We start from the raw sequence: 24,462 nt of genomic DNA on the forward strand, positions 1-24,462 counted from the left end.
GCATTTGATCTACTTTTGAGCGATGACAGCATCTCTCTATCCAACAGGCTATGGATGTAGCTATCTGATCATCCAGTCAAGCAGTGTAACAGAAAGACGCATTTCATTCATACCTGGACTCAAATATATTTCCCTCCCTCCCTCCCTCCCTCCCTCCCTCCCTCCCTAGAGTGCTCACTAGAGTGAAAAGTTGGACATAGGTTTACTGGGTATGAATATGTTAAACTCATCCAGCAGTGGGAAAAGGATTCATAGCTACAGCCTGTGTGTTTGTGTATGTATGTGTGTGTGTTTGTACATGTGTGTATGCTCATACCAGCGTGTGTGTGTGTGTGTTTTAGGGAGAGAGAAGAGGGGCACTGGGGTAGAGTGAGGTGAGACAGATAGCTAGAGAGATAGAGAGGCAATGGATAGAGGAAGCAGAGGAAGGAAGAGACAGAGGGAGAAGGAAGGAGAGGGAAGTGAGTTATTTTCAAGTGAGTTATTTTGATGTTTCCTTTCCCGCTTCTCTGAGTTGATACGGATCTGCATCACAAATCCTGCCTGCCACTAACTGCACCATTCAGCACCTTACTCTCTCTGCTGCAGATAGCCTCTCACTCAGAGAGAGAGAGAGAGAGATTTGTTACACTTTAATAATACTTTATTTCTATCCTCCCATCGTGGTCACTGACAAGGTGACTGTGTGTGGGAGCGATTGAAAGACAAAATGAATGATAATCACTGCCTGGTCCACCTGGTTTAGTGGGTGTGCATAACAATGTCTTAATTAAGCATGACAATTAAAATTGATCCCCCATGTTGCTAGGGGAATGTCATACCTTTTTTATATTTAGATGTGAATGTGGATGATTTATCAAGGTTCTTATGAGCAATATGCAAAATTATAAAAAAATAAATACAATAATAATCATGATGATGACGACAATGGGGATGGCCATGACACTCAAGATGGCGACAGGATAATGGCAAAATGTATATTTATCACCCTAATGATGATGACTAACAATTATAATCATGATAATTATGGGTGCTAACATTAGCACGGTAGGTACAGTTGAAGTTTGAAGTTTACATGCACTTACACGGAACCCAAACCGGCTGTGCGCGTGCACTATCGTGCGCCATCGTGCATAAATGTATTTTGTCCCCCCACACCAAATGCGATCACGACATGCAGGTTAAAATATCTAAACAAACACTGAACCAATTATATTAATTTGGGGACAGGTCGAAAAGCATTAAACATTTATGSCAATTTAGCTAGTTAGCTTGCACTAGCTAGCTAATTTGTACTGGCATATAAATATTGAGTTGTTATTTTACCTGAAATGCACAAGGTCCTCTACTCTGCCAATTTATCCACACATAAAACGGTCAACCGAATCGTTTCTAGTCATCTCTCTTCCTTCCAGGCTTTTTCTTCTCTTGACTTTATATTGCGATTTGCAACTCTCATAAATGAGGTGCATTACCGCCACTGACCTCGTTCGTCTTTCAGTCACCCACGTGGGTATAACCAATGAGGAGATGGCACATGGGTACCTGCTTCTATAAACCAATGAGGAGATGGGAGAGGCAGGACTTGCAGCGCGATCTGTGTCAGAAATAGAACTGATTTCTATTTCAACCCTTGGAAACGCAGACGCTCGTTGGCGCGCGAGAGCAGTTTGGGTGCAATAATTGAATAACATTGATTTCTAAATGTATTTTGCAACGCTCGCGCACGAGACGCGAGCGGTGTGGTCTGCCTATTAGGTTGGAGTCATTAAAACTCGTTTTCAACCACTCCACAAATTTCTTGTTAACAAACTACAGTTTTGGCAAGTCGGTTAGGACATCTACTTTGTGCATGACACAAGTAATTTTTTCAAACAATTGTTTACAGACAGATTATTTCACTTATAATTCACTGTATCACAATTCCAGTGGGTTACATACACTAAGTTGACTGTGCCTTTAAACAGCTTGGAAAATTCCAGAAAATTATGTCTGGCTTTAGAAGCTTCTGATAGGCTATTTGACATAATTTGAGTCAATTGGAGGTGTACCTGTGGATGTATTTCAAGGCCTACCTTCAAACCCAGTGTCTCTTTTTTTGACGTCATGGGCAAATCAAAAGAAATCAGCCAAGACCTCAGAAAAAAAATTGTAGATCTCCTCAAGTCTGGTTCATCCTTGGGAGCAATTTCCAAACGCCTGAAGGTACCACGTTCATCTGTACAAACAATAGTATGCAAGTATAAACACCATGGGGCCGCGCAGCCATCATACCGCTCAGGAAGGAGACGCGTTCTGTCTCCTAGAGATGAACGTACTTTGGTGCGAAAAGTGCAAATCAATCCCAGATCAACAGCAAAGGACCTTTTGAAGATGCTGGAGAAACAGGTACAAAAGTATCTATATCCACAGTAAAACGAGTCCTATATCGACATAACATGAAAGGCCGCTCAGCAAGGAAGAAGCCATGCTCCAAAACCGCCATAAAAAAGCCAGACTACAGTTTGCAACTGCACATGGGGACAAAGATCGTACTTTTTGGAGAAATGTCCTTAGGTCTGATGAAACAAAAAAAACTGTTTGGCCATAATGGCCATCGTTAGGTTTGGAGGAAAAGGGGGAGTTTGCAAGCCGAAGAACACCATCCAACTGTGAAGCACAGGGGTGGCAGCATCATGTTGGGGGGTGCTTTGCTGCAGGAGTGACTGGTGCACTTCACAAAATAGATGGCATCATTAGCAAAGAATGATGTGGTATAATTGAAGCAACATCTCAAGACATCAGTCAGGAAGTTAAAGCTTAGTCGCAAATGGGTCTTCCAAATGGACAATGACCCCAAGCATACTTCCAAAGTTGTGGCAAAATGGCTCAAGGACAACAAAGTCAAGGTATTGGAGTGGCCATCCCAAAGCCTGACCTCAATCCTATTGAAAATTTGGGCAGAACTGAAAAAGCATGTGCGAGCAGGGAGGCTCCAAACCTGATTCAGTTACACAAGCTATGTCAGGAGGAATGGGCCAAAGATCACCCAACTTATTGTTGGGCTTGTGGAAGTTACCTGAAAAGTTTGACCCAAGTTAAACATTTTAAAGGCAATGCTACCAAATAGTAATTGAGAGTATGTAAACTTCTGACCCACTGGGAATGTGATGAAAGAAATAAAAGCTGAAATAAATAATTTTCTCTACTATTATTCTGACATTTCACATTCTTAAAATAAAGTGGTGATCTCACTGACCTAAGACAGGGAATTTTTACTCGGATTAAATGTCAGGAATTGTGAAAACCTGAGTTTAAATGTATTTGGCTAAGGTGTATGTAAACTTCCGACTTCAACTGTAGGTAGTCCTCTTCTGTCTTTTGTCTCTCCTGTCCTCCTCCCAGGCTGTAGATTACAAGGTAGCTCCAGCCTGCAGCCCCAGAGTCTGACAGCCAGTGTTAGAGCAGGCTGTCATGCCAGTGAGAGGAGGGGGGAGTGTCATGCCAATGAGAGGAGGGGGGAGTGTTATTTCAGTGAGAGGAGGGGGGAGTGTCATGCAATGAGAGGAGGGGGGAGTGTTATTCCAGTGAGAGGAGGGGGGAGTGTCATACCAATGAGAGGAGGGGGGAGTGTTATTCCAGTGAGAGGAGGGGGGAGTGTCATACGAATGAGAGGAGGGGGGAGTGTTATTCCAGTGAGAGGAGGGGGGAGTGTTATTCCAGTTAGAGGAGGGGGAGTGTTATTCCAGTGAGACCATATTTCTACTTTTTTTTTGTCCTGGAGTCACTTTCTTCCTCTTCTTCTCTTCCCTCCTTGTGTTTTCCGTCTTTGATCCTCCAGCCTTTTTCTCTCTGTCTCTCTGTCCTCATAAAGTGTGTCGTAAGGTGTTGGTGTGTGTGTGTATGTGTGGTTTGTGTGCTCTGTGTGCTCTGTGTGCTCTGTGTAGCGCCGGCGCTCAGTGTTGAACATAATGTGATGCTGGCTAGATGCGTGGGTGTGTTATAACTAATAGCCTCTCTTTTGGGAGTCATTTTGATAGTGAGACATTTAACAACAACAGCCCTGGCAAAGGACTCTGTTCCGAAAAATCTGTTCCACCACAGGAAAAAGGATGAAGAGACTAGAGCCTCCAGTGACAATCTCTCCAACTGCAGTATGTGATGATCCTCGTTGGATTTAGCCAATGGAAAATCTCTCCCAATAGAGATGAGAGAGAGAGTCCTCTTGTCTAGAAAGCAGCCAGGGGGAAAAGTCTTCCTATAGATAGTGGTGTAAAACTAGGACAGTGGGAGTCACTGCTTCTTCTACAAGGAGCTGTTGAGAAGCGTATGTTGAGCTCCAGCTGCTGCTGCTGTCAGTGTTTAGCCCACTGCAGGGGCTGACTGTACTCCAGATGGAGCATGGGACAGCCAGTTTAACTGGAGCAGGCATCCGACTGGGCCAACAAGCTCTCACAGTCTCAATGCAGAATTAGATGTTCATAAAAAAACAACTGTCCATGACTGGGATCGAAAACGAAACCTTCTGATCCAGAGTCACCTTCTGATCGTGAGATTACGCCTATCCACCACCCCATCCACAAGGTCCTAGCAAAGCCCAAGCCCACTTACAGCGCTCAATGTTGCCCCTAGTGGCCGGCTTTGAATGCATTTCCCGACGTCTTCATTATATGCATAGACATCCAATTATGACTCAATCTTGAACGACCTAGCTGGACTGGGAAGCCACCAAGTCCATTTCAAGGACCCCTCGACAGCCGGTCTCACTGTTGCTGGGTCAGTGGCACTGGGCACTGCACACAGCTCACATTGATTAAGCAATTCAAGAAATAATTAGTTAATCAATTGATCAGTAAATCAACTGCATTTCAGAGACATCTTTCTCAGTATAGTAGATTATAGTTTTTACTCGCTAGGGCAGTGAAGCTCACCAGATAGCTAATAAGTCCTGCTTGATAAGCAGTGAGGCGCTGCTCATTAGATAACGTTGCAGGTGTGGTTTTGTTCCCTGGTATGTAACAAGGAGGATTATGGCTTATTTTAGCCCAGCGGAACTATCACAGAGAGGCTGCCCCTCTCGGCACCGTTCTCCCTGGCACTGCCCCAGCCTCAGTCCTCCTGGTCCTCCAACCTGGCCTGTCTGGCACATGGTAGTCCCAGCACACTACAGGTTGGAACAGGACCGGAGAGCAGAGAGAGGTAGAGGGAGAAGGGAAGGAAAGAGGGAGAGAGAGGGGGAGAGGTAGAGAGAGAGAGGTAGGGAGGGGAGAGCGAGGTAGAGGGAGAAGGGAAGGGAGGGTGAGGGAGATTGAGAGGGGAGGGAGAAAGAAGGGGAGAGGTAGAGAGAGAGGAAGGGAGAGGGGGGGGAGAAAAACAGAAATGCAGAGAGATAATGTGATGGCATCTGGCTATTCATTAGAATAGGCAGACACACACACACACACAACCCACAAGTCAGCAGTGTTGTTCTGTACAGTACCTTATGTGAGTGTTATGGATGGGCTAGTGTGATGAGATAGGGAGTGTCTCCCTCTGCTGCAGCCAGCAGGAACACTCAGACTGGGTTCCTTTGGGCGTCACTGCTATTCTGAGGACCAGATCTTATCCATTATACATGAGCAGGGCCCATGATCCCCGTGCACCAGGTAGTCAGGCACCACATGGGCTCGCGCACATGCATGCATGCACACACATGCAAGTATACACACACGCACACACACACAGTCTCCATCAGATCCCTCAATGGGAACACTAAGGGCTGCTGGGCTGGATCCCACTGGCTCCTCTATGCATTTCCCTTTTTTGGTGCAGTTTACCACAATTTGTGTAACTTACGGTATACAGATGTAGGATCTTAATTTGAGCGAATTTGCTACAGCAGGAAAATAATCATGCAGCAACAGGAAATATTAAGAATTATGTGGATTATAATGAATAACATTTTTGAAGGGATTGATACATTTTTCTCAAGGGAAAATCAAGTCTGACATTTTAAAGTGGAAGTTATATACTTCAGAAGCCTTTTTAAACCTTAAATATACTACATGTTTTAAAAGCCCTGCATTGCAGGAAAGTTGTCTTGCAACAGGGTGATCAAATGAAGATCCAATTCAGTATGTGCTAAGGCCTAGACTTGCACAGTTCATGCACAACAACAGAGCACATGCAGTTTTCATTGTCACCAATCACCATCTTTGTCAGTTGAACAGGGTCGGATTACAAACAGTTAATGTGTTGTGCATTTTCTCTCTTTACTTGACATGCAAGTCAAATAACATTTCTCATGAGCGCTTTATTGTTGTATGGCTGATGCGCTGTTCAAAGATGTCTTCATCGCTGATCGCAGCGAGTCTGACAACAGTCGTTTTTTGATGGTCAGCAAAGCTGGTCACGAACAGACTACAAGCTTAATTAGACATGTTATTTCAGTATGACACCTCCTCTTCTGGCATCACTGCCTGCCTGCCTGCCTGCCTGCCTGCCTGCCTGCCTGCCTGCCTGCCTGCCTGCCTGCCTGCCTGCCTGCCTGCCTACCTCCCTGCCTGYCTSTCTGTCTGCCTCCCTCCCTGYCTGMCTGCCTCCCTRCCTCCCTGCCKGCCTGCCGCCCTGCTTGCCTGCCTGCCTGTCTGTCTGCTTCCCTGCTTGCCTGCCTCCCTGCTTGCCTGCCTCCCTGCCTCCGTACCAAAACCAGAGGCGGCCATCGATCGAGGAAAATAGCTTTTTTTAAATGTTGAAAGGCTGACCCGAAGCTGGTTCTTAGTGATAACTAGGGTGTTATGGTGTGTTTTCCTCTAAACCTCCAGTCACGTTCCAGCCTGAAGGCTGCTGTCTGTCTGTCTGTCTGTCCGTCTGTGTTTCAGAACTCCATCCCTTAGATAAGACATACATGATTAGTCACTATAAACACTTTAAAGGTAGGGAGCACACTTCTGGAACCACATTGCTTTTAAAACATGAATACAAAATCCCCAGGTCCCCTCCTCCCCTGGCTGGGTTCTGTACAGGGTATTGTTTTTCAGTCTTACTGAAATTCACTATTGATCTGCTGTGACATCGCTTATAGTGAGGTTTTTAACGATCAGCCAGTTGGAGTGAGACAAAGTGCTGAGGCAGATTTTAATTAAGTAACATACGGTAATACTGATCGATGCCATTGACCAATCAGGAGGGGACTTAACACTGTAAGGAGGGAGGGGGGGTGGTGTCCTGTGGGAAGGGGGGATAGTGGGGTGTGATAAAAGAGTGAGAAAGGGGCATGTGTGGTGGTGTGTGAGCGTGTGTTGCAAACACGTATGTGTGTGTCTGTGATTGGGAAGCCTCTGAGGGAGATGAGAGTGTTTCTGACTTCCTCACTGAGGACTTGGGGGTGATCCAGTAGTCATTCCAGTGAGATTGAGAATGACCTGAGTGTGTAGTTCCTCTCTTAGAGCTGGCCTGCTGAGACTAAGCTGTCTGCTGCAACTCTGCAGCTCAAATAAGAGAGAGACGGGTGTCGCTTTATCCACAGGACTATGATGAGTTGATTTCTAAACGCTTTAAAAGTTGATCTTATCTCTTTGGCATAAGCTTTTTCTGGAATCTTTTTTACATTTGTTCTGGATTCACTATTTTCTCTGTTATATTCGTTATTCTGGAAAAGTCAAATATCCAACGTAGGCCTTCATTTTTGTCACCCCTGTCATCCTTAATATCCCTATTTCAGAGATCTAAAATGTTCCTTGCAATTATTCTGATCTTACTTTCCCACATAAATGAATCTGAATTAAAGGCACAGTATGAGGAAAATGAGAATTTCAGTTGAAGAAAAAGTGGAGGGTTTGGAACCGAAATCTTCAGCTGATGCAGATGAATTGTTACTGTACATCAGTTAATTCCTGTTCATCTTAACAGAGAACTACAGTACAGTACAATATAACATAGCCATGTGGAAACGTTAGCTGTAGCGTTGGCGCTAGATGGAGAAAATGGACGCCACAGGACTCGGATTGTCAGGTTTAAAACACTGAGGGAGCATTATGATAGACCCACTAGCACTCTGCTGTAATGGAGAACACTAATGGAGYTTTATATTATTTTTATAGTATCACTCTAACCAAATGGAAAGGAATTCTCCTGAGAAAAGGTATTAAAGTATTCTAGGCAGATGTTTCCAATGGGAAAAATGAAGTGATATTCAGTCCTATATTCTGCAATTGAAGTGCTCTTATACTGTGGACCATTTAGTCGTGGTAAATGACAAAATATGCATAAACTACTATAAGATACTATCGATTTAGAATACTTAAAATGTTATCCRATCCATCACACACTGTATGTGCTTTATCCAACTCCTCTGGTTATCATTGTCGTGTCATTCTTGTAAGGAGTTGCCTAGTCAAGCTAGCCCATGTACACACACACCCATGCGTTTCTGCTAGGTGTTTGAAAGATCACTCGACACAAAGTGATAGGCCACCTTTTAGCAGACAGTACTGTAAGACAATTAGTGATTCTCCCTTTTTAAAGAGGCCTGGTTCATATTCATTAGACACCAAACAGAAGAAAATGGACTGAAACAGGGAGAGACTACTGTCCTTGTCCAATAAGAAACACTCCTTTTCTTGGGGTTTTCTATTTGAAAACTTTGTCCATTGTGTTCCATAATGCGCACGATCCTGGGCCCACATTGACTGGTTGTCCTCCCTGGGCAGATGATCCAGTTCACTGGCYGGTCTATAGCCATAATGAGGCAGATGATTATTAATTATGACAGTAATCATCTGTTGTCCACTGTGTACACATAATTAGGTTGTGAATAGGGTGCTTCATCACCATCACCATGTTGCATCCCAAATGGCATCCTATTCCCTACATAGTGCACTACTTTAGGGTCCATAGGGCTTTGGTCAAAAGATGTAAGGAATAGGGAGCCATTTCAGGGGCATTAACTGTTCCGTTCTGTATGTTTCTAGGAAATCGATCAATGTATTGACTTGCATACTCTACAGTCCCCTTTATTATTTTCCACACCTTTGATAAAGGCAACAATATATAGACTACCATACAATTGTAATTTAGCAGGCACTCTTATCCAGAGTGACTTAGTATTAGTGCATTCATCTTAAGATAGCTAGGTGAGACAACAACACATCACAAGCATACATTTTCCCTCAACAAAGTATTTATCGGGGGGCATATCAAATAGAAAAGTAAAAATAATGATTCATTATTGTGCTCAACAACATGAATTGACAAAATGCTACCTCGAGTGATTGACGAGGTTAGTACTTCTTGAGTAAAACAAAATGAAGTAAATAAATATATACCTAGCTAGCCCATAACGTTCTGAGAACCATATGTTTCTTGGAGCTTGGTGAGATTGTGGTTGTCCTATAGTTACTTGCATACACCTTCCCACAATATTCTGGGAATGGTGCAGGATACCCAGCTAGCACATAACATTCTGAGAACCATATGTTTCTTAGGTGGGAATTTCAGTACTTCAGCATAATGTTTTATGCAGGTTCTATTTAAAGTCATGCTCTTGGAACATTAAGAAAACGTTCCAGAAAAACCACAAGAAAACATTAGTAACGTTCAAAGAACGTTCTAAGAATGTTATTTAAAACTATATACATCAGTGCCAACAAAACTCTCTCTATCCTCTATCTTGTTGTGTTCAGGTGTGTTAGCCGAGCCCACTAATTGGCCACACCTGATCTTAATGAGTGCTTGTTTCCTTTGAAATGGGGTCTGTTTGAATAGACTAAAAGGAACAGTTTTGTATGAGTTTAAAAAAACATGGCAAGTCAGCTCCATTCTGGTGGTGCAGTCGACTAATTCCATGGATAGAGGACAGAAGATAGGTTTGAATCTCACTGACTACGTGCCACAATAAAAACAAGTTATGTTTGCATGATTAATGCCAAAGCAAATTAATTTCCATGTGTCCTATCTGTTCCTCGAGTTCAAAGCAGTTAACCCAAACTAAGCTAGCAGTGTTATTAAAAGTCTTATTTGAAACATATTCTCAGAAAGTTCATTAATTATCTGCAAATAACCTATCATTTCTGTTCTCAGACCATGAATAAAACTTTCAGGGAACCATCGTAAAACTTTCTCAGAACCTCTCTGCAACCTAAAAATGTACGTTCCTAGAACAGGAGACATTTTTACTTCCGTTCTCAGAAAGTTTAAARAACGTTCCATTTTACCGGTCAAGAAACGTATGGCTTTGTTCCCAGAACTAATGGGAAACCAAAAACATATGTTCCCACACTTCCGATTAACTAAATGGGCTAGCTGGGATAGAAACAGAGTGCACTCTAAATAATTGAACTGTATGATTGAGAAAGACTACATTGAAGTTCTCCATGGAGAGAAAGATACTTTTTGAGAGTATAAAAGAGTGAAGTGTTCTGACTGACTCATCGTAAACAGCAATAAAGATGGACTGGCCAGAACTTGTATCAGCCTGCAGTTTAATCTCAGCTGCCCTTGAACCAGGCTAGCTGGCTGGCTGCTTCCCTAAAATGAGATTGGAAAAAATGTAAAGACACAGACACTGTTATTTCTCTCTCTTTCTCCTTCCCTCGGTCCATCCCTCTCCCTCTCTCTCTTTCTCTGATCCACACACCTGAGTTGCAAGGGGGATGGCTGGTTGTTAAAGGCCTGGTGGTTCTATGACTGATCTGATGTATAGTAGACTTTTCCTCTGACAGAGTGGGTAATGAGCTTTTCTGGAGCGGCCTGCTGTTTCTCAATGATACGCCTCAGTTAGCACCACAACCACAACCACCAGCACCACAACCATCACAACTACCACCAGCACCAGCACCACAACTACCAGCACCACCAATGACATTCCGACCGCGTTTTACTCTGTTAAGGCTGATCTGTCAGTGTGTTTGTTTACATGTATACAGCTAATAGCTTTAGACACACTACCATCAAAAAAGAGACTTGCAATTCTCAAACAACAAGATCTCTGATATAACTCCAACTCCAAAGTTATCTATAGCATCACCATTGTCTGGCTGTGTCTCTCATCTATCCTCTTAGTCCTTAGTAGAGTTCCTAGTTCCTGGGCTGACCCCCCCACTGCCCCCTGCTCTCCCAGTAATTAATGACAGATTAAATTAGAGCTCCTGAGTACTCCCTCACGCTGCTGCACTGCTCTGGAGGAGTGATGAGTGGGCGCATGGAGACGGGCTGAGATGCTCTGATAAGGCCTTGGATGATTTGAACAGAACACCTCCGTCTTCCATCCTTCCATTCAGTTGGTGGAGAGACAGAGAGAGACTGTGGAGAGATGGAGAGACAGAGAGAGACTGTGGAGAGATGGAGAGACAGAACACAGGGGAAAAAGGATTACCACTGGATTAGTTTGATTAGTTTAAAGTGACCCCCTGGATTAATGACTGACAATCAGGACACAAAGTGTGTGTGTGTGTGTGCTGTGTTGTGTTGTGTTGTTGTGTGTGTGTTGTGTGTGTGTGTGTGTGTGTGTGTGTGTGTGTGTGTGTGTGTGTGTGTGTGTGTGTGTGTGTGTTGTGTGTGTGTGTGTGTGTGTGTGTGTGTGGTGTGTGTGTGTTGTGTGTGGTGTGTGTGTGTTGTGTTGTGTGTGAGAGGATGTAGGTAGGTGATGCATGCGTGTTTGAGCATATGTGCTTGCTTGTGTGTGTGCAGAGGAAGAGTTGCCTGGTCCCAGATTTGTATGTGATTTTGCGAATTACGATAGTCAGACCATTTGGCTACGGTAAACACACATACAGATCTGGRACCAGGCAAAAAGCATGAGGGGCTCAAGGCGTCCCTGTTGACAACTTCCGGTGAAATTGCAGGGCGCACAATTCAAATAAATAATCGTAAAAATTATGGATATTAAACATCTAAGAACATACAAATGTCTGATATCAGTTAAAAGCTTAAATTCTTGTTAATCTAASTGTGTTGTCCGATTTACAATAAGCTTTACAGCGAAAGCATGCCATGCAATTGTTTGGAGGACAGTACCCCACATCAAAATATTTTTCAACCAGCACAGGCTTCGTAAAATCACAAATAGCGATTAAATATTGACTTACTTTTTGAAAAACTTCCTCTGATTTGCAATCCCAAGGGTCCCAGCTACAACATGCATGGTCATTTTGTTAGATAAAATCCTTCTTTATATCCCAAAAAGTCTGTTTAGTTGGCGCCATTGATTTGAGTAATCTACTCGTTCAACATGCAGAGAAAGGAATCCAAAAAGCTACCGCTAAACTTTGTTAAAACAAGTCAAACTACGTTTCTATTGAATCCTCAGGTACCCTAAAATGTAAATAAACTATAATATTTCATATGGAAAAAAGTATGTTCAATAGAAAAGTAAAATTAGCAAATGCGCGTCCTCTTCCTTGCGCACGCACAGACTGATTTCCAACTCTGACTCCCAGAACCAAAACTCAAAGTTCTCCCTCGTTTGGGAAGAAACAAGCTTGAAACCTTGAAAAAAGACTGTTGACATCTAGTGGAAGCCATAGGAATTGCAACCTGGGAGCTGGAATTGCATAGGACCCATAGCCTTCCGTTGAAAGAGCATGGGCTCTCAAAAAGTAGAGTGGTTTTCTTTGGATTTTCTCCTACCATATCAATTGTGTTATAGTTTCATACATTATTTTAACATTTCTACACATTTCAAAGTGTTTTCTATCCAATGGTACCAATTATATGCATATCCTGGCTTCTGGGCCTGAGTAACAGGACGTTTACTTTGAGCACGTCAGTCAGACAGTCATTGGCAGCAAAGAACTGGAAGGATATGCGGCCAAAGGAGGTGTTGGCTTTGGGGATGACCAGTCAAATATACCTGCTGGAACGCGTGCTACGGGTGGGTGCTGCTATGGTGACCAGTGAGCTGAGATAAGGCTGGGCTTTACCTAGCAAAGACTTATAGATGACCTGGAGCCAGTGGGTTGGCCACGAATATGTAGCGAGGACCAGCCAACGTGAGCATACAGGTCACAGTGGTGGGAAGTATATGGGGCTTTGGTGACAAAATGGATGATAGACTGCATCCAATTTGCTGAGTAGAGTGTTGGAGGCTATTTTGTAAATTACATCGTCAAAGTCAAGGATCGAAGGATAGTCATTTTTACGAGGGTATGTTTGGCAGCATGAGTGAAGGAGGCTTTGTTGCGAAATAGGCCGATTCTAGATTTAATTTTGGATTGGAGATGCTTAATGTGAGTCTGGAAGGAGAGTTTAGAGTCTAGCCAGACACCTAGGTATTTATAGTTGTCCACATATTCTAAGTCGGAACCGTCCAGAGTAGTGACGCTAGTCGGGCGGGCGGGTGCGGGTAGCGATTGGTTGAAGAGCATGCATTTAGTTTTACTAGCATTTAAGAGCAGTTGGAGGCCATGGAAGGACTGTTGTATGGCGTTGAAGCTCGTTTGGAGGTTAGTTAACACAGTGTCCAAAGAAGGGCCAGATGTATACAGAATGGTGTCGTCTGCGTAGAGGTGAATCAAAAATTCACCAGCAGCAATAGCGACGTCATTGATGTATACAGAGAAAAGAGTCGGCCCAAGAATTGAAACCTGTGGCACCCCCATAGAGACTGCCAGAGGTCCAGACAACAGGCCCTCCGATTTGACACACTGAACTCTATCTGAGAAGTAGTTAGTGAACCAGGCTAGGCAGTCATTAGAGAAACCAAGGCTGTTGAGTCTCCCGATAAGAATACGGTGATTGACAGAGTCGAAAGCCTTGGCCAGGTCGATGAAGATGGTTGCACAGTACTGTCTTTTATCGATGTCGGTTATGATATCATTTTGGACATTGAGCATGGCTGAGGTGCACCCGTGACCAGCTCGGAAACCAGATTGCATAGCGGAGAAAGTACGGTGGGATTCGAAATGGTCGGTGATCTGTTTATTCACTTTGCTTTCGAAGACTTTAGAAAAGCAGGGCAGGATGGATATAGGTCTGTAACAGTTTGGGTCTAGAGTATCTCCCCCTTTGAAGAGGGGGATGACCGTGGCCGCTTTCCAATCTTTAGGAATCTCAGACAATACGAAAGAGAGGTTGAACAGACTAGTAATAGGGGTTGCAACAATTTCGGCGGATAATTGTAGGAAGAGAGGGTCCAGATTGTCTTGCCCAGCTGATTTGTAGGGATCCAGATTTTGCAGCTCTTTCAGAACATCAGCTGTCTGGATTTGGGTGAAAGAGAAGTGGGGGGCKGGGGGGGGCTTGAGCCAGTTGCTGCGGGGGATGCAGAGCTGTTGGCCGGGGTTGGGGTAGCCAGGTGGAAAGCATGGCCAGCCGTAGAGAAATGCTTATTGAAATTCTCATTATTATTATTATTGTTATTATTGTGTATTTATCAGTGATGACAGTGTTTCCTAGTCTCAGTGCAGTGGGCAGCTGGGAGGAGGTGCTCTTATTCTCCGTGGACTTTACTGTTTCCCAAAACTTTTTGGAATTAGTGCTACAGGATGCAAATTTCTGTTTGAAAAAGCTAGCCTTTGCTTTCCTGACTGACTGTGTGTATTGGTTCCTGACTTCCCTGAAAAGTTGCATATTGYGGGGACTATTCGAAGCTAGTCCGGTACGCCACAGGGTGTTTTTGTGCTGGTCAAGGGCAGTCAAGTCTGGAGTGAACCAAGGACTGTATCTGTTCTTAGTTCTACATTTTTTGAAAGGGGCATGCTTATTTAAGATGGTGAGGAAAGCACTTTTAAAGAACAACCAGGTATCCTTACTGAGAGGATTAGGTCAATATTCTTCCAGGATACCTGGGCCAGGTTGATTAGAAAGGCCTGCTCGCAGAAGTGTTTTAGGGAGCATTTGACAGTGATGAGGGTTGGTCGTTTGACCGCGGACCCATAACGGATGTAGGCAATGAGGCAGTGATCGCTGAGATCCTAGTTGAAAACAGCAGAGGTGTATTTTGAGGGCAAGTTAGGCAGAATGATATCTATGAGGGTGCCCATGTTTACAGACTTGGGGTTGTACCTGGTAGGTTCCTTGATAATTTGTGTCAGATTGAGGGCATCTATCTTAGATTTTAGGATGGCCGGGGTGTTAAGCATATCCCAGTTTAGGTCACCTAGCAGTACGAACTCTGACGATAGATGGTGGGCAATCAATTCACTTATGGTGTCCAGGGCACAGCTAGGAGCTGAGGGGGGTCTATAACAGGCTATTGACTTATTTCTGGAGAGATGGATCTTTAAAAGTAGAAGCTCGAACTGTAGATCTGGATAGTATGACAGAACTCTGCAGGCTATCTCTACAGTAGATTGCAATTCCGCCCCCTTTAGCAGTTCTATCTTGACGGAAAATGTTGTAATTGGGGATGGAAATTTCAGATTTTTTTGTGGCCTTCCTAAGCCASGATTCAGACACAGCTGGAACATCAGGGTTGGCGGAGTGTGCTAAAGCAGTGAATAAAACAAACTTAGGGAGGAGGCTTCTGATGTTAACATGCAAGAACCCAAGGCTTTTACGGTTGCAGAAGTCAACAAATGAGAGCGCATGGGGACACACAGGGCCTTGGTTAACCTCTACATCACCAGAGGAACAGAGRAGGAGTAGGATGAGGATACGGCTAAAGGCTATAAGAACTGGTCGTCTAGTGTGTTGGGAACAGAGAATAAAAGGAGCAGATTTATGGGCGTGGTAGGATAGATTCAGGGCATAGTGAACAGACAAGGGTAGGGTAGGGTGCGAGTATAGTGGGGGTAAACCTAGGCATTGAGTGACGATGAGAGAGGTTGCATCTCTGGAGGCGCCAGTTAAGCTGGGTGCGGTCTCCGCATGTGTGGGGGCTGGGACAAAGGAGCTATCTGAGGAATGTTGTGCAGAACTAGAGGCTCCGCAGTAAAATATAACAATGAGAGCTGCCCTAAACAACAGTATACAAGCCATATTGACATTAGAGAAAGGCATAAGCAATCACAGGTGTTGATTGGGAGAGCTAAGACAACAACGGGTGAGACAACAACGGGTAAACAGCTAGGACAACAACAACAGGTATATGGCGATGAATGGGCAGAGAGGGTCAGTTAGCTACACACAGGGGCTGAGTTTGAGGCTGTGGCAGACAGATAAACAAAATTAAGTACCGTGTTAATGGACAGTCCAGCAGTCCCATAGGTCAAGACTTGGACAAAGAAAACATACATAGACACAATTCACTTGTACAGTGCATTCAGAAAGTATTCAGACCCTTTCCCTTTTTCCACATTTTGTTACGTTACAGCCTCATTCTAAAATTGATTAAATAAATAAAAATTCTCGTCAATCTACACACAATAACCCATAATGACAAACAGGTTTTTAGACATGTAAAAAACATAAGTATTCAGACCCTTTGCTATGAGGAGCTCAAGTGCATCCTGTTTCCATTGATCATCTTTGAGATGTTTCTACAACTTGATTGGAGTCCACCTGTGGTAAATTCAATTGACTGGACATGATTTGGAAAGGCACACACCTGTCTATATAAGGTCCCACAGTTGACTTTGCATGTAACAACAAAAACCAAGCCATGAGGTCAAAGGAATTGTCCGTAGAGGTCCGTGACAGGATTGTGTCGAGGTTAATATCTGGGGCAGGGTGCCAAAATATTTCTGCAGCATTGAGGGTCCCCAAGAACACAGTGACGTCTATCATTCTTAAATGGATTAAGTTTGGAACCACCAAGAATCTTACTCGAGCTGGCACTCGGCCAAACTGAGAAATCGGGGGAGAAGGACCTTGGTCAGGGAGGTGACCAAGAACCCGATGGTCAATCTGATAGAGCTCCAGAGTTCCTCTGTGGAGATGGGAGAACCTTCCAGAAGGACAACCGTCTCTGCAGCACGGTGAAGGTTCCCCTTCCAACAGGACAATGACTTTAAGCACACAGCAAAGACAACGCAAGAGTGGCTTCAGAACAAGTCTCTGAATGGACTTTTGTGGCCCAGTTACTTGTTTCATTATAAAATATGAAAAAGGATAAATTAATCGGTGTAATTGTGTTGTTAACAAACTCTTTTCTCTTGTTTGTCGTCCCTAGGTCCAGGAGTGGCTCTGTCTCAACTGCCAGATGCAGAGGGCCTTGGGCATTGACATGACCACCCCACGCTCCAAGAGCCAGCAGCAGATCCACTCTCCATCCCACCAAACCAAACCCATAGTCCAGCCACCACCTGTTCAGCCAGCTCAGCCAGCAGCCCAGCCAAAACCCCAGCCTCAGCCCCAGGCCCAGCCCCCACCACAGTCAAAACCCCACTCCCAGCCCCAGCACCAACTCTACGGTCAATCCCAGCCCTATGGTCAATCCCAGCCCCAGGCCCAGCCCTATGGTCAATCCCAATCCCAGGCCCAGCTTTATGGTCAGTCCCAATCCCAGCCCCAGCCCTATGGTCAATCCCAATCCCAGGCCCAGCCCTATGGTCAATCCCAATCCCAGGCCCAGCCCTATGGTCAATCCCAATCACAGCCCCAGCCCTATGGTCAATCCCAGCCTCAGCAACAGCCCTACAACCAAACTCAGCCTCAGCCACATGGTCAATCCCATCCACAGGCCCAGCCACATGGTCAATCCCAGACCTATGGCCATTCCCAGCCCCAGAAACAGCCCTATGATCAATCCCAGCCCCAACAACAGCCCGACAGCCAAACTCAGCCTCAGCCATATGGTCAATCTCAGCCCTATGGTCAATCCCAGCTCCAGCAACAGCTCTACGGCCAAAGCCAACCTCAGCCCCGGCCATATGGTCAATCCCAGCCCTATGGTCAATCCCAGCCCCAGCACCAGCCTCAGGCCAAACCCCAAGCTCAGCATCAGCCACAGACCTCTCCTGGCCTACAGAGACACCCTATACCCGGCTCTGCCTCCCTGCCCGGGTCAACGACAAGCTCCCCGCAGCACATCCCATATGGCCAGAGAGGGCCTGGAGGTCCCGGCCAGCCCCGGATCCCCCATCCTGGGGCAGTCCCCCTAGTGGGCATGGCCAAGGCTCCCTCCCAGCCAGACCTGGGCCGAGGCTCCCCGCTGCACCAGGGCGGCCGTCAGGCTGCCAGCGCCGGCTCATCGCCTTCCCATCGGCCCGCTGCTCCCCAGGGGCAACCGCCCCAGGACGGCCTGACCAAACTGTTTGGCTTTGGGGCATCGCTCCTCAACCAGGCAGCCAGCACCCTGGCCTCTGTGGACCCCCTCTCAGGGACACCATCCACCCAGCCCTCCCCTGCCAGGGGTGGGCCTTCCAACAAACAACAAGGACCTCCTGGTGCCAAACCATTCCAGACGGGTGGCCCCCATGCACCACAGATGGGTGGCCCTCATGCACCCCCGATGGGTGGCCCGCAAGCACCCCAGATGGGTGGCCCACAAGCACCCCAGATGGGTGGCCCACAAGCACTTCAAATGGGTGGCCCTCATGTACCGCAAATGGGTGGACCCCACACACCAACTCAGATTGGTGGCCCGTATGCACCACAAATGGGTGGCCCACATACATCAACTCAGAAAGCACCCCAACAGCAGCAATCACCTGTGCATCATCAGAAGGGACCACAGGAACAACAGCAACAGCAGCAGCAGCCGGCCAGACAGGAGCCTGTTCCCAAGCCGGTGGAGCCCGAGAAGCACAAAGTCAAATGCCCCCTGTGTAAGACAGAGCTCAACATTGGCAGCACCACTGAGCCGCCTAGCTACAACTCCTGTACCCAGTGCCACACTCAGGTCTGCAACCTATGTGGATTCAACCCGGCGCCTCACCTGGAGGTAATCAAGACTTTCCTTTCCCACATACTGTTCATCTCTCTTTCTGTATGTTTCTATCTCCCTCTCTCTTTTTTTCTCTCTCTCCCTACCTCTCACTCTTTATCCCTCTCTCTCTCTCTCTCTCTCTCTCTATCCCTCTTATTGCCCTTGATCCTTCACTGAGGCCCGTGCTCCTGTTTGTCATTACGTTGTGAGTAATGCAGCTCGCTCAATTCTTTACAGTAATCACACCTAAAAGCGTCTTAGCAGGTTTACATCTCCACCATGTCTGCCTCGCAACAATTCAGTACTTTATATTTCGCCTTCCCAATTGATAGAGGCAGTTCTTCCATTTTGGCGAGTGGTTCTTTCAGAATACCTGGTCAAAAGGGGAGCATGGGGAGCACAAACATCTGTTTTTTCTTCCATTCATTTCGTATTCAATAGAATTGTTCCATTTATTGATAATGAAACTCTCCAAAGCAGGCCCTTTTTCCCTCGCACACCTTTTTCTATAGATAAGCACACAGACCTTGAGAACACTGAATGCGCATACTAAAGATTTAACGGTGGAGTGAAGGGCTGGCGCAAGGGATGAAAGTAGATGGACAGACACAGTAGAGGAAGCTGTTGAATGGCTTAGTAAAACCATCCACATTAGGGATGTTCAGTCTCTAGGCCTTTTGTGGTTGTACTGTACCTGCCTGGTAGGCGGCTTCTCTTTTTGATAGAGATTTTCGGGAGTAAATCATGTCCAACGTTAGCTAAACTCCTGGACCTAAAAGCATTTTTTGATGGAGATTCTCCATTGAGCTTTCTTTTTGGTCCAGAACAGGGCTTAATCTACTCGTTTATTTGCTAGGCAATACAGAGGTGAAATCTCTCCTCATTGTCCTAAATACTTTAGTAAATCGTCCATATACAGATGTTAGATGAGATGTTGACCAAATTGGTGAGGATAAGAACTAGGATTAGTTTATATTATATTCTCTCCCTCTCTGCAGAGATCCAGGTCAGAAATCCTCCTTAATGGACGTTGAGGAGGCTGGGAAAAAGGTTGAGTAAATCAACATTGTGCATATTTGTAGGTTGCCAATTAAAGGCTCGGAGATGGGAGATGTATTTCCCGCTATAATTCAGCCCTTATGATTCAAGGAGGTTCAGGCTTTCATCTGTGGGTGTGACCAGAATGTAAAGTGGTGCTGTTGCAGTGTACCAATCAGTGGGTGTTTTTAATCCTCCACGCTGACACTGGACTCACAGCCTAGCAGAAGCAACATAGGAGAAACCATAAAGTGGCATTTATGTCCCTGGGTTTGAATTCAGTCAAACCTACTGGCCGTGCTTTGGTGATGGATAGCTTTGTGAAATATGATGGCCAGGGACGGCTTGTGAGATATTGTTAGCTACCGCTATTCTCAGGTTGCCTCTCTGAAACGTGATCATATTCGCCTAATATTGGCCTTTGTGATTTCGCACATCTATATCAAATTATTTAGCACAATTTCATCCTAAATATTACCTTGAATTAACTTCATTATTTACGTTATGATTTGTATTTCAGATTATTGAGATCATGAAATCATTGCTCCTTTTGATTCAACAGTAATAAGTGTTGCAGATCATAGAGTTAGCATGGTGCTACCCAAGGGTCTGTGGGGAATATTGTACAGTACAGTGGGTCAATGCCAGAGCCAGTATTGTGTTGTATGTTCATCCCTCCAGTCAGAACTACAGATAATGGCCGGGCTATAAATAGATTCCAGAATACAGCCTTGGTGATTGCGTGGGGGACCAAGATGCATTGAATCAAGTAATATACACCAAGAGGAATCCCAGCCCATTCAAACTGTTAGAGGCGCACAGAAAGAAAGGGGCAGAGGCGGTTTGCTGAATGTCGGCTCAATTTATGCTTCAAACAAATGAGGGCAGGAAGCTTTCAAGAGTAGCGGGCCACTGCAGAACCTTCAGTAGGCTGGCTGTCAGTAGAAGAGAGGCCTGTCATGGCCTGCGGGCTCTGCAGCACGCCTGAAAAGGATGGAGAGCCAGGCTGTGGAGTAGACCCTGGAAAGAGCATGCTATAGCTGGGTCACGTGGCGTGGCGAGTCCAGAGGGAGAGCTGCTGGGGGACCACAACAACAAGGGGGAGGGAAAGAGGGTAGAGGAAGGGATGAGAAGTGAAAAGATGCGAGAGAGAGAGAGAGAGAGTGAGCAAGAGAGAGAGAGAGAGTGAGCAAGAGAGAGAGAGAGAGAGAGAGAGAGAATACGTATGACGTCCAAAGCAGTGTCTCAGGATAAACTAAAGAATGGGGGGAACAAAACAATGTCTCTGAGAGAGAGAGGGGTAATACGTATGACGTCTAAAGCAGTGTCCCAGGATAAACTAAAGAATGGGAGGCTGGGGGGAACAAAACAAAACCTGTTGACTTTTCCCTGCTTTGTTGGGTTCTCCTACTCAGCTAGCTAGACCTTGGGAGGGCTGTGGAGGGTAGCAGACCAAATGTTTTTTGCATTTCCTCTAGTCTGTCCCGAGTACCAGATCGGCAGTTTTATCATTGTGATGACTCCATTGGTTCCATTTTGCCAGGACAGCTCAATCAAGCTCAGATAAACTATTTCAAATAGTGTTTGAACCCAGGTCTGGAGGGTCGTGAGGGTAAAGTACGCTGTGCCCCTCTACATATTTAATCTCTCACTATTTATAATGCACATCCTCTGAATTATTAATCAAGCACTCTTCTTCTCTCTCTGACCCTTCTTTTTGCAGTTCCCTCAAATGCATGTCACTAAACAAAATGTGTTCCCTACCGACATGCACTTTATCTCAACCAATGGCCAAAGTCCTGGCATCCTCCTCCATTTCATCCTGAATCCTCCCATTCCAGGCTTAATAATGATATACAGATTAGAGCAGTGGGTTGTGGGCTGCTCAATGCTAGGTAGCGTTTCAGTACTGAAAATACTGTGTGGACAGAGAGAGAAAAATAGACATAGATGGAGAGAGAGATACAGAGAGAGAATACTAGGATTAGCTACAGGGTGTTCACATGGTCTTCACTCCATGTTTTTCAAGATTGATTTAATACATTGGGAGATTGTGAAATCCTTTGCTCATTCACTTGGGAAATGTGTTTTATGCTGTGTTGTTATGAACTGACAGAAGTAGATCGCAATGTAACAAATGTTGCTAAACGTTCACCATGTGGGATTTCTCTCACTGTGGAGCTTTTCATCGTTTCCCTTTCCTCACAAACATCTTCTCTTTTCTCCTGTACCCTCTTATGAGAGTGAAAAAAAACTCCCCTGCCCTGCTCTCTCTGCGCCCCTGACAGAGCAGGATTCATTTTAAATTCATTCAGATGGGAACCTTTCTCTACCACAGAGTGGCCTTTGAGGCAGTGGAGCTCAGTGTGGCTCAGTGAAGCTCAGTGTAGCTCAGTGTGGAGCTCAGTGTAGCTCAATGGAGCTCAGTGTAGCTCAGTGTGGAGCTCAGTGTAGCTCAGTGTGGAGCTCAGTGTAGCTCAATGGAGCTCAGTGTAGCTCAGTGTGGAGCTCAGTGTAGCTCAGTGGGGCTCAGTGTAGCTCAGTGTAGCTCAGCCCAAGAGAGAAGATAGGTGTAGTTAATGGAGCTCAGTGTAGCTCAGTGTGGAGGCTTCAGTGTAGCTCAGTGTGGAGCTCAGTGTAGCTCAGTGTGGAGCTCAGTGTAGCTCAGTGGTGGCTCAGTGTAGCTCAGTGTAGCTCAGTGTGGCTCAGTGTGGAGCTCAGTGGTAGCTCAGTGTATGCTCAGTGGAGGCTCAGTGTAGCTCAGGTGGAGCTCAAGTGGTAGCCTGTCAATGGAGCTCAGTGTAGCTCAGTGTGGAGCTCAGTGTAGCTAAGTGGGGCTCAGTGGTAGTCTCAGTGTAGCTCAGTGTGGCTCAGTGTGAGCTCAGTGTAGCTCAGTGTGTGGAGGCCAGTGTAGCTCAATGGAGCTCAGTGTAGCTCAGTGTGGAGCTCAGTGTAGCTCAGTGTGAGCTCAGTTGGAGCTCAATGGAGCTCAGTGTTAGCTCAGTGTGGAGCTCAGTGTAGCAGTGGGGCTAGTGTAGCTCAGTGTAGGCTCAGTGTGGCTCAGTGTGGAGTCAGTGTGGAGCTCAGTGTAGCTCAGTGGAGCTCAGTGTAAGCTCAGTGTGGAGCTTCAGTGTGAGCTCAGTGTGGATGCTCAGTGCAGCTCGTGGGGGCTCAGTGTAGCTCAGTGTAGCTCAGTGTGGCTCAGTGTGGAGGCTCAGTGTGGAGGCTTCAAGTGTAGCTCAAGTGGAGCTCAGTGTTGAGCTCAGTGGGTAGCCAGGGAGCTCAGTGGGCTATGTTACGGCTCAGTGTGGGAGCTCAGTGTAGCTCAGTGGAGCCAGTGGTAGTCAGTGTAGCTCAGGTAGTTGAGTGGCAGTGGTGAGATCAGGATGCTGTGAGCTGTGTATCAGTGTGAGCTCTCATGGAGCTGCAGTGTAGCTGGGAGCTCAAGTGTGGCTCAGAGCCTCAAGTGTGCGTCAAGTGTGGAGCTCAGTGTAGTCAGTGGGGCAGTGGAGCTCAGTGTGAGCTTCAGTGTGGAGCTAGTGTAGGAGCTCAGTGAGCAGGGTCTCAGGTGTAGTAGCTCAGTGGTAGGCTCAGTGGATGCTCATGTAAGCTCATGTGTAGCTCAGTGGTCAGGGGTTCAGGTCGGGAGCCTCAGTGTGGCTGTGTGGCTCAGTGTGCTTCAGTGGGGGCTCAGTGTGGAGCTTCAGTGTGGAAGCTCAAGTGGAGTAGTGAACTCGTTTGCAGTGTGGGGCTAGTGTAGCTCAGCGGAGCTCAGGTAAGTCATGTAGCTGCAGTGTGGCTCAATATGTAGGCTCAGTGTAGCTCAGTGTGGTCAGTGGGGCTCAGGTGGGGCTCAGTGCTGGCTCAGTGGGCTCAGTGGCTCAAGTGTAGTGGGGCTGAGTGTGGTCATGTATCAGTGAGCTCAGTTGTGGCCAGGTGCTCGGGGAGTGGGGCTCATAGTAGTGAGGCTCAGGTGGCTCGCTGTAGTCTCAGTGTAGCTCAGTGTGGCAGCTGTGGTCTTCAATGGCCTACGAGCTCAGCTAGTGTAGCTCCAATGTAGGCGTCAAGTGGGCTAGGGGCTCAGTGGGGCTCAGTGTGGCTCAGTGGGGCCTCAGTGTAGCTCAGTGGTCAGCGTGGGGTCTAGTGTGGCTAGTGTAACTCAGTGAGCTCAGTGTGGCCTGCAGTGGTTTAGCTCAGTGGGGCTCAGTGGGGCCCATGTAGCTGTCAGTGGGGCTGTGTGGCTCAGTTGTCCTATGTGTCTCAGTGGTTGGCTCAGGGTGGCTCAAGTGGAGCTTCAGTGTAGCTGCAGTGGGGCTCAGGGTGGCTTTAGTGGAGCTCAGTGTGGCTCACGTGGAGCTGAGTGGGGCTCAGTGGAGCTCAGTGGTGACGTCAGTGGGGCTCAGTGGAGCTGAATATGTAGTTCAGTGGAGCAAACAGTGGAGCTCATGGAACTGAGTGGGGCTCAGGTGTTGGCTTAGTGGTAGTTCAGTGGAGCTCAGGTGGAGGCACATGTGGGAGCTCAGTGGAACTGAGTGGGGCTCAGTGTGGTTAGTGTAGTGTCAGGGTGGACGCTTCAGTGGAGGCGAACAGTGGAGCTCAGTGGAACTGAGTGGGGGCTGCAGTGGTGGGTCTTAGTGTAGTTCAGGTGGGAGCTCAGGTGAAGACAGTGGAGCTGAGTGGGAACTGAGGGGGGGCTCATGTGGGGGGCTCAGTGTGGC

General features: G+C 46.3%; 1 protein-coding gene across 1 annotated transcript in view; it reads left to right on the forward strand.

Annotated features, from left to right (window-relative positions):
* LOC111976891 (protein bassoon-like) overlaps window positions 1–24,462 on the forward strand; it is a 68,012-nt gene that overhangs the window by 42,959 nt on the left and 591 nt on the right. The window contains exons 3-5 of the mRNA XM_024006039.2: window positions 17,009–18,721; window positions 23,175–23,262; window positions 24,009–24,132. Of these exons, the coding sequence (XP_023861807.2) occupies window positions 17,009–18,721; window positions 23,175–23,262; window positions 24,009–24,132 (1,925 nt within the window). The remainder of the gene's footprint in view (window positions 1–17,008; window positions 18,722–23,174; window positions 23,263–24,008; window positions 24,133–24,462) is intronic.

The sequence above is a fragment of the Salvelinus sp. IW2-2015 genome, linkage group LG17 (assembly GCF_002910315.2).
Source record: "Salvelinus sp. IW2-2015 linkage group LG17, ASM291031v2, whole genome shotgun sequence".
NCBI lineage: Eukaryota > Metazoa > Chordata > Actinopteri > Salmoniformes > Salmonidae > Salvelinus > Salvelinus sp. IW2-2015.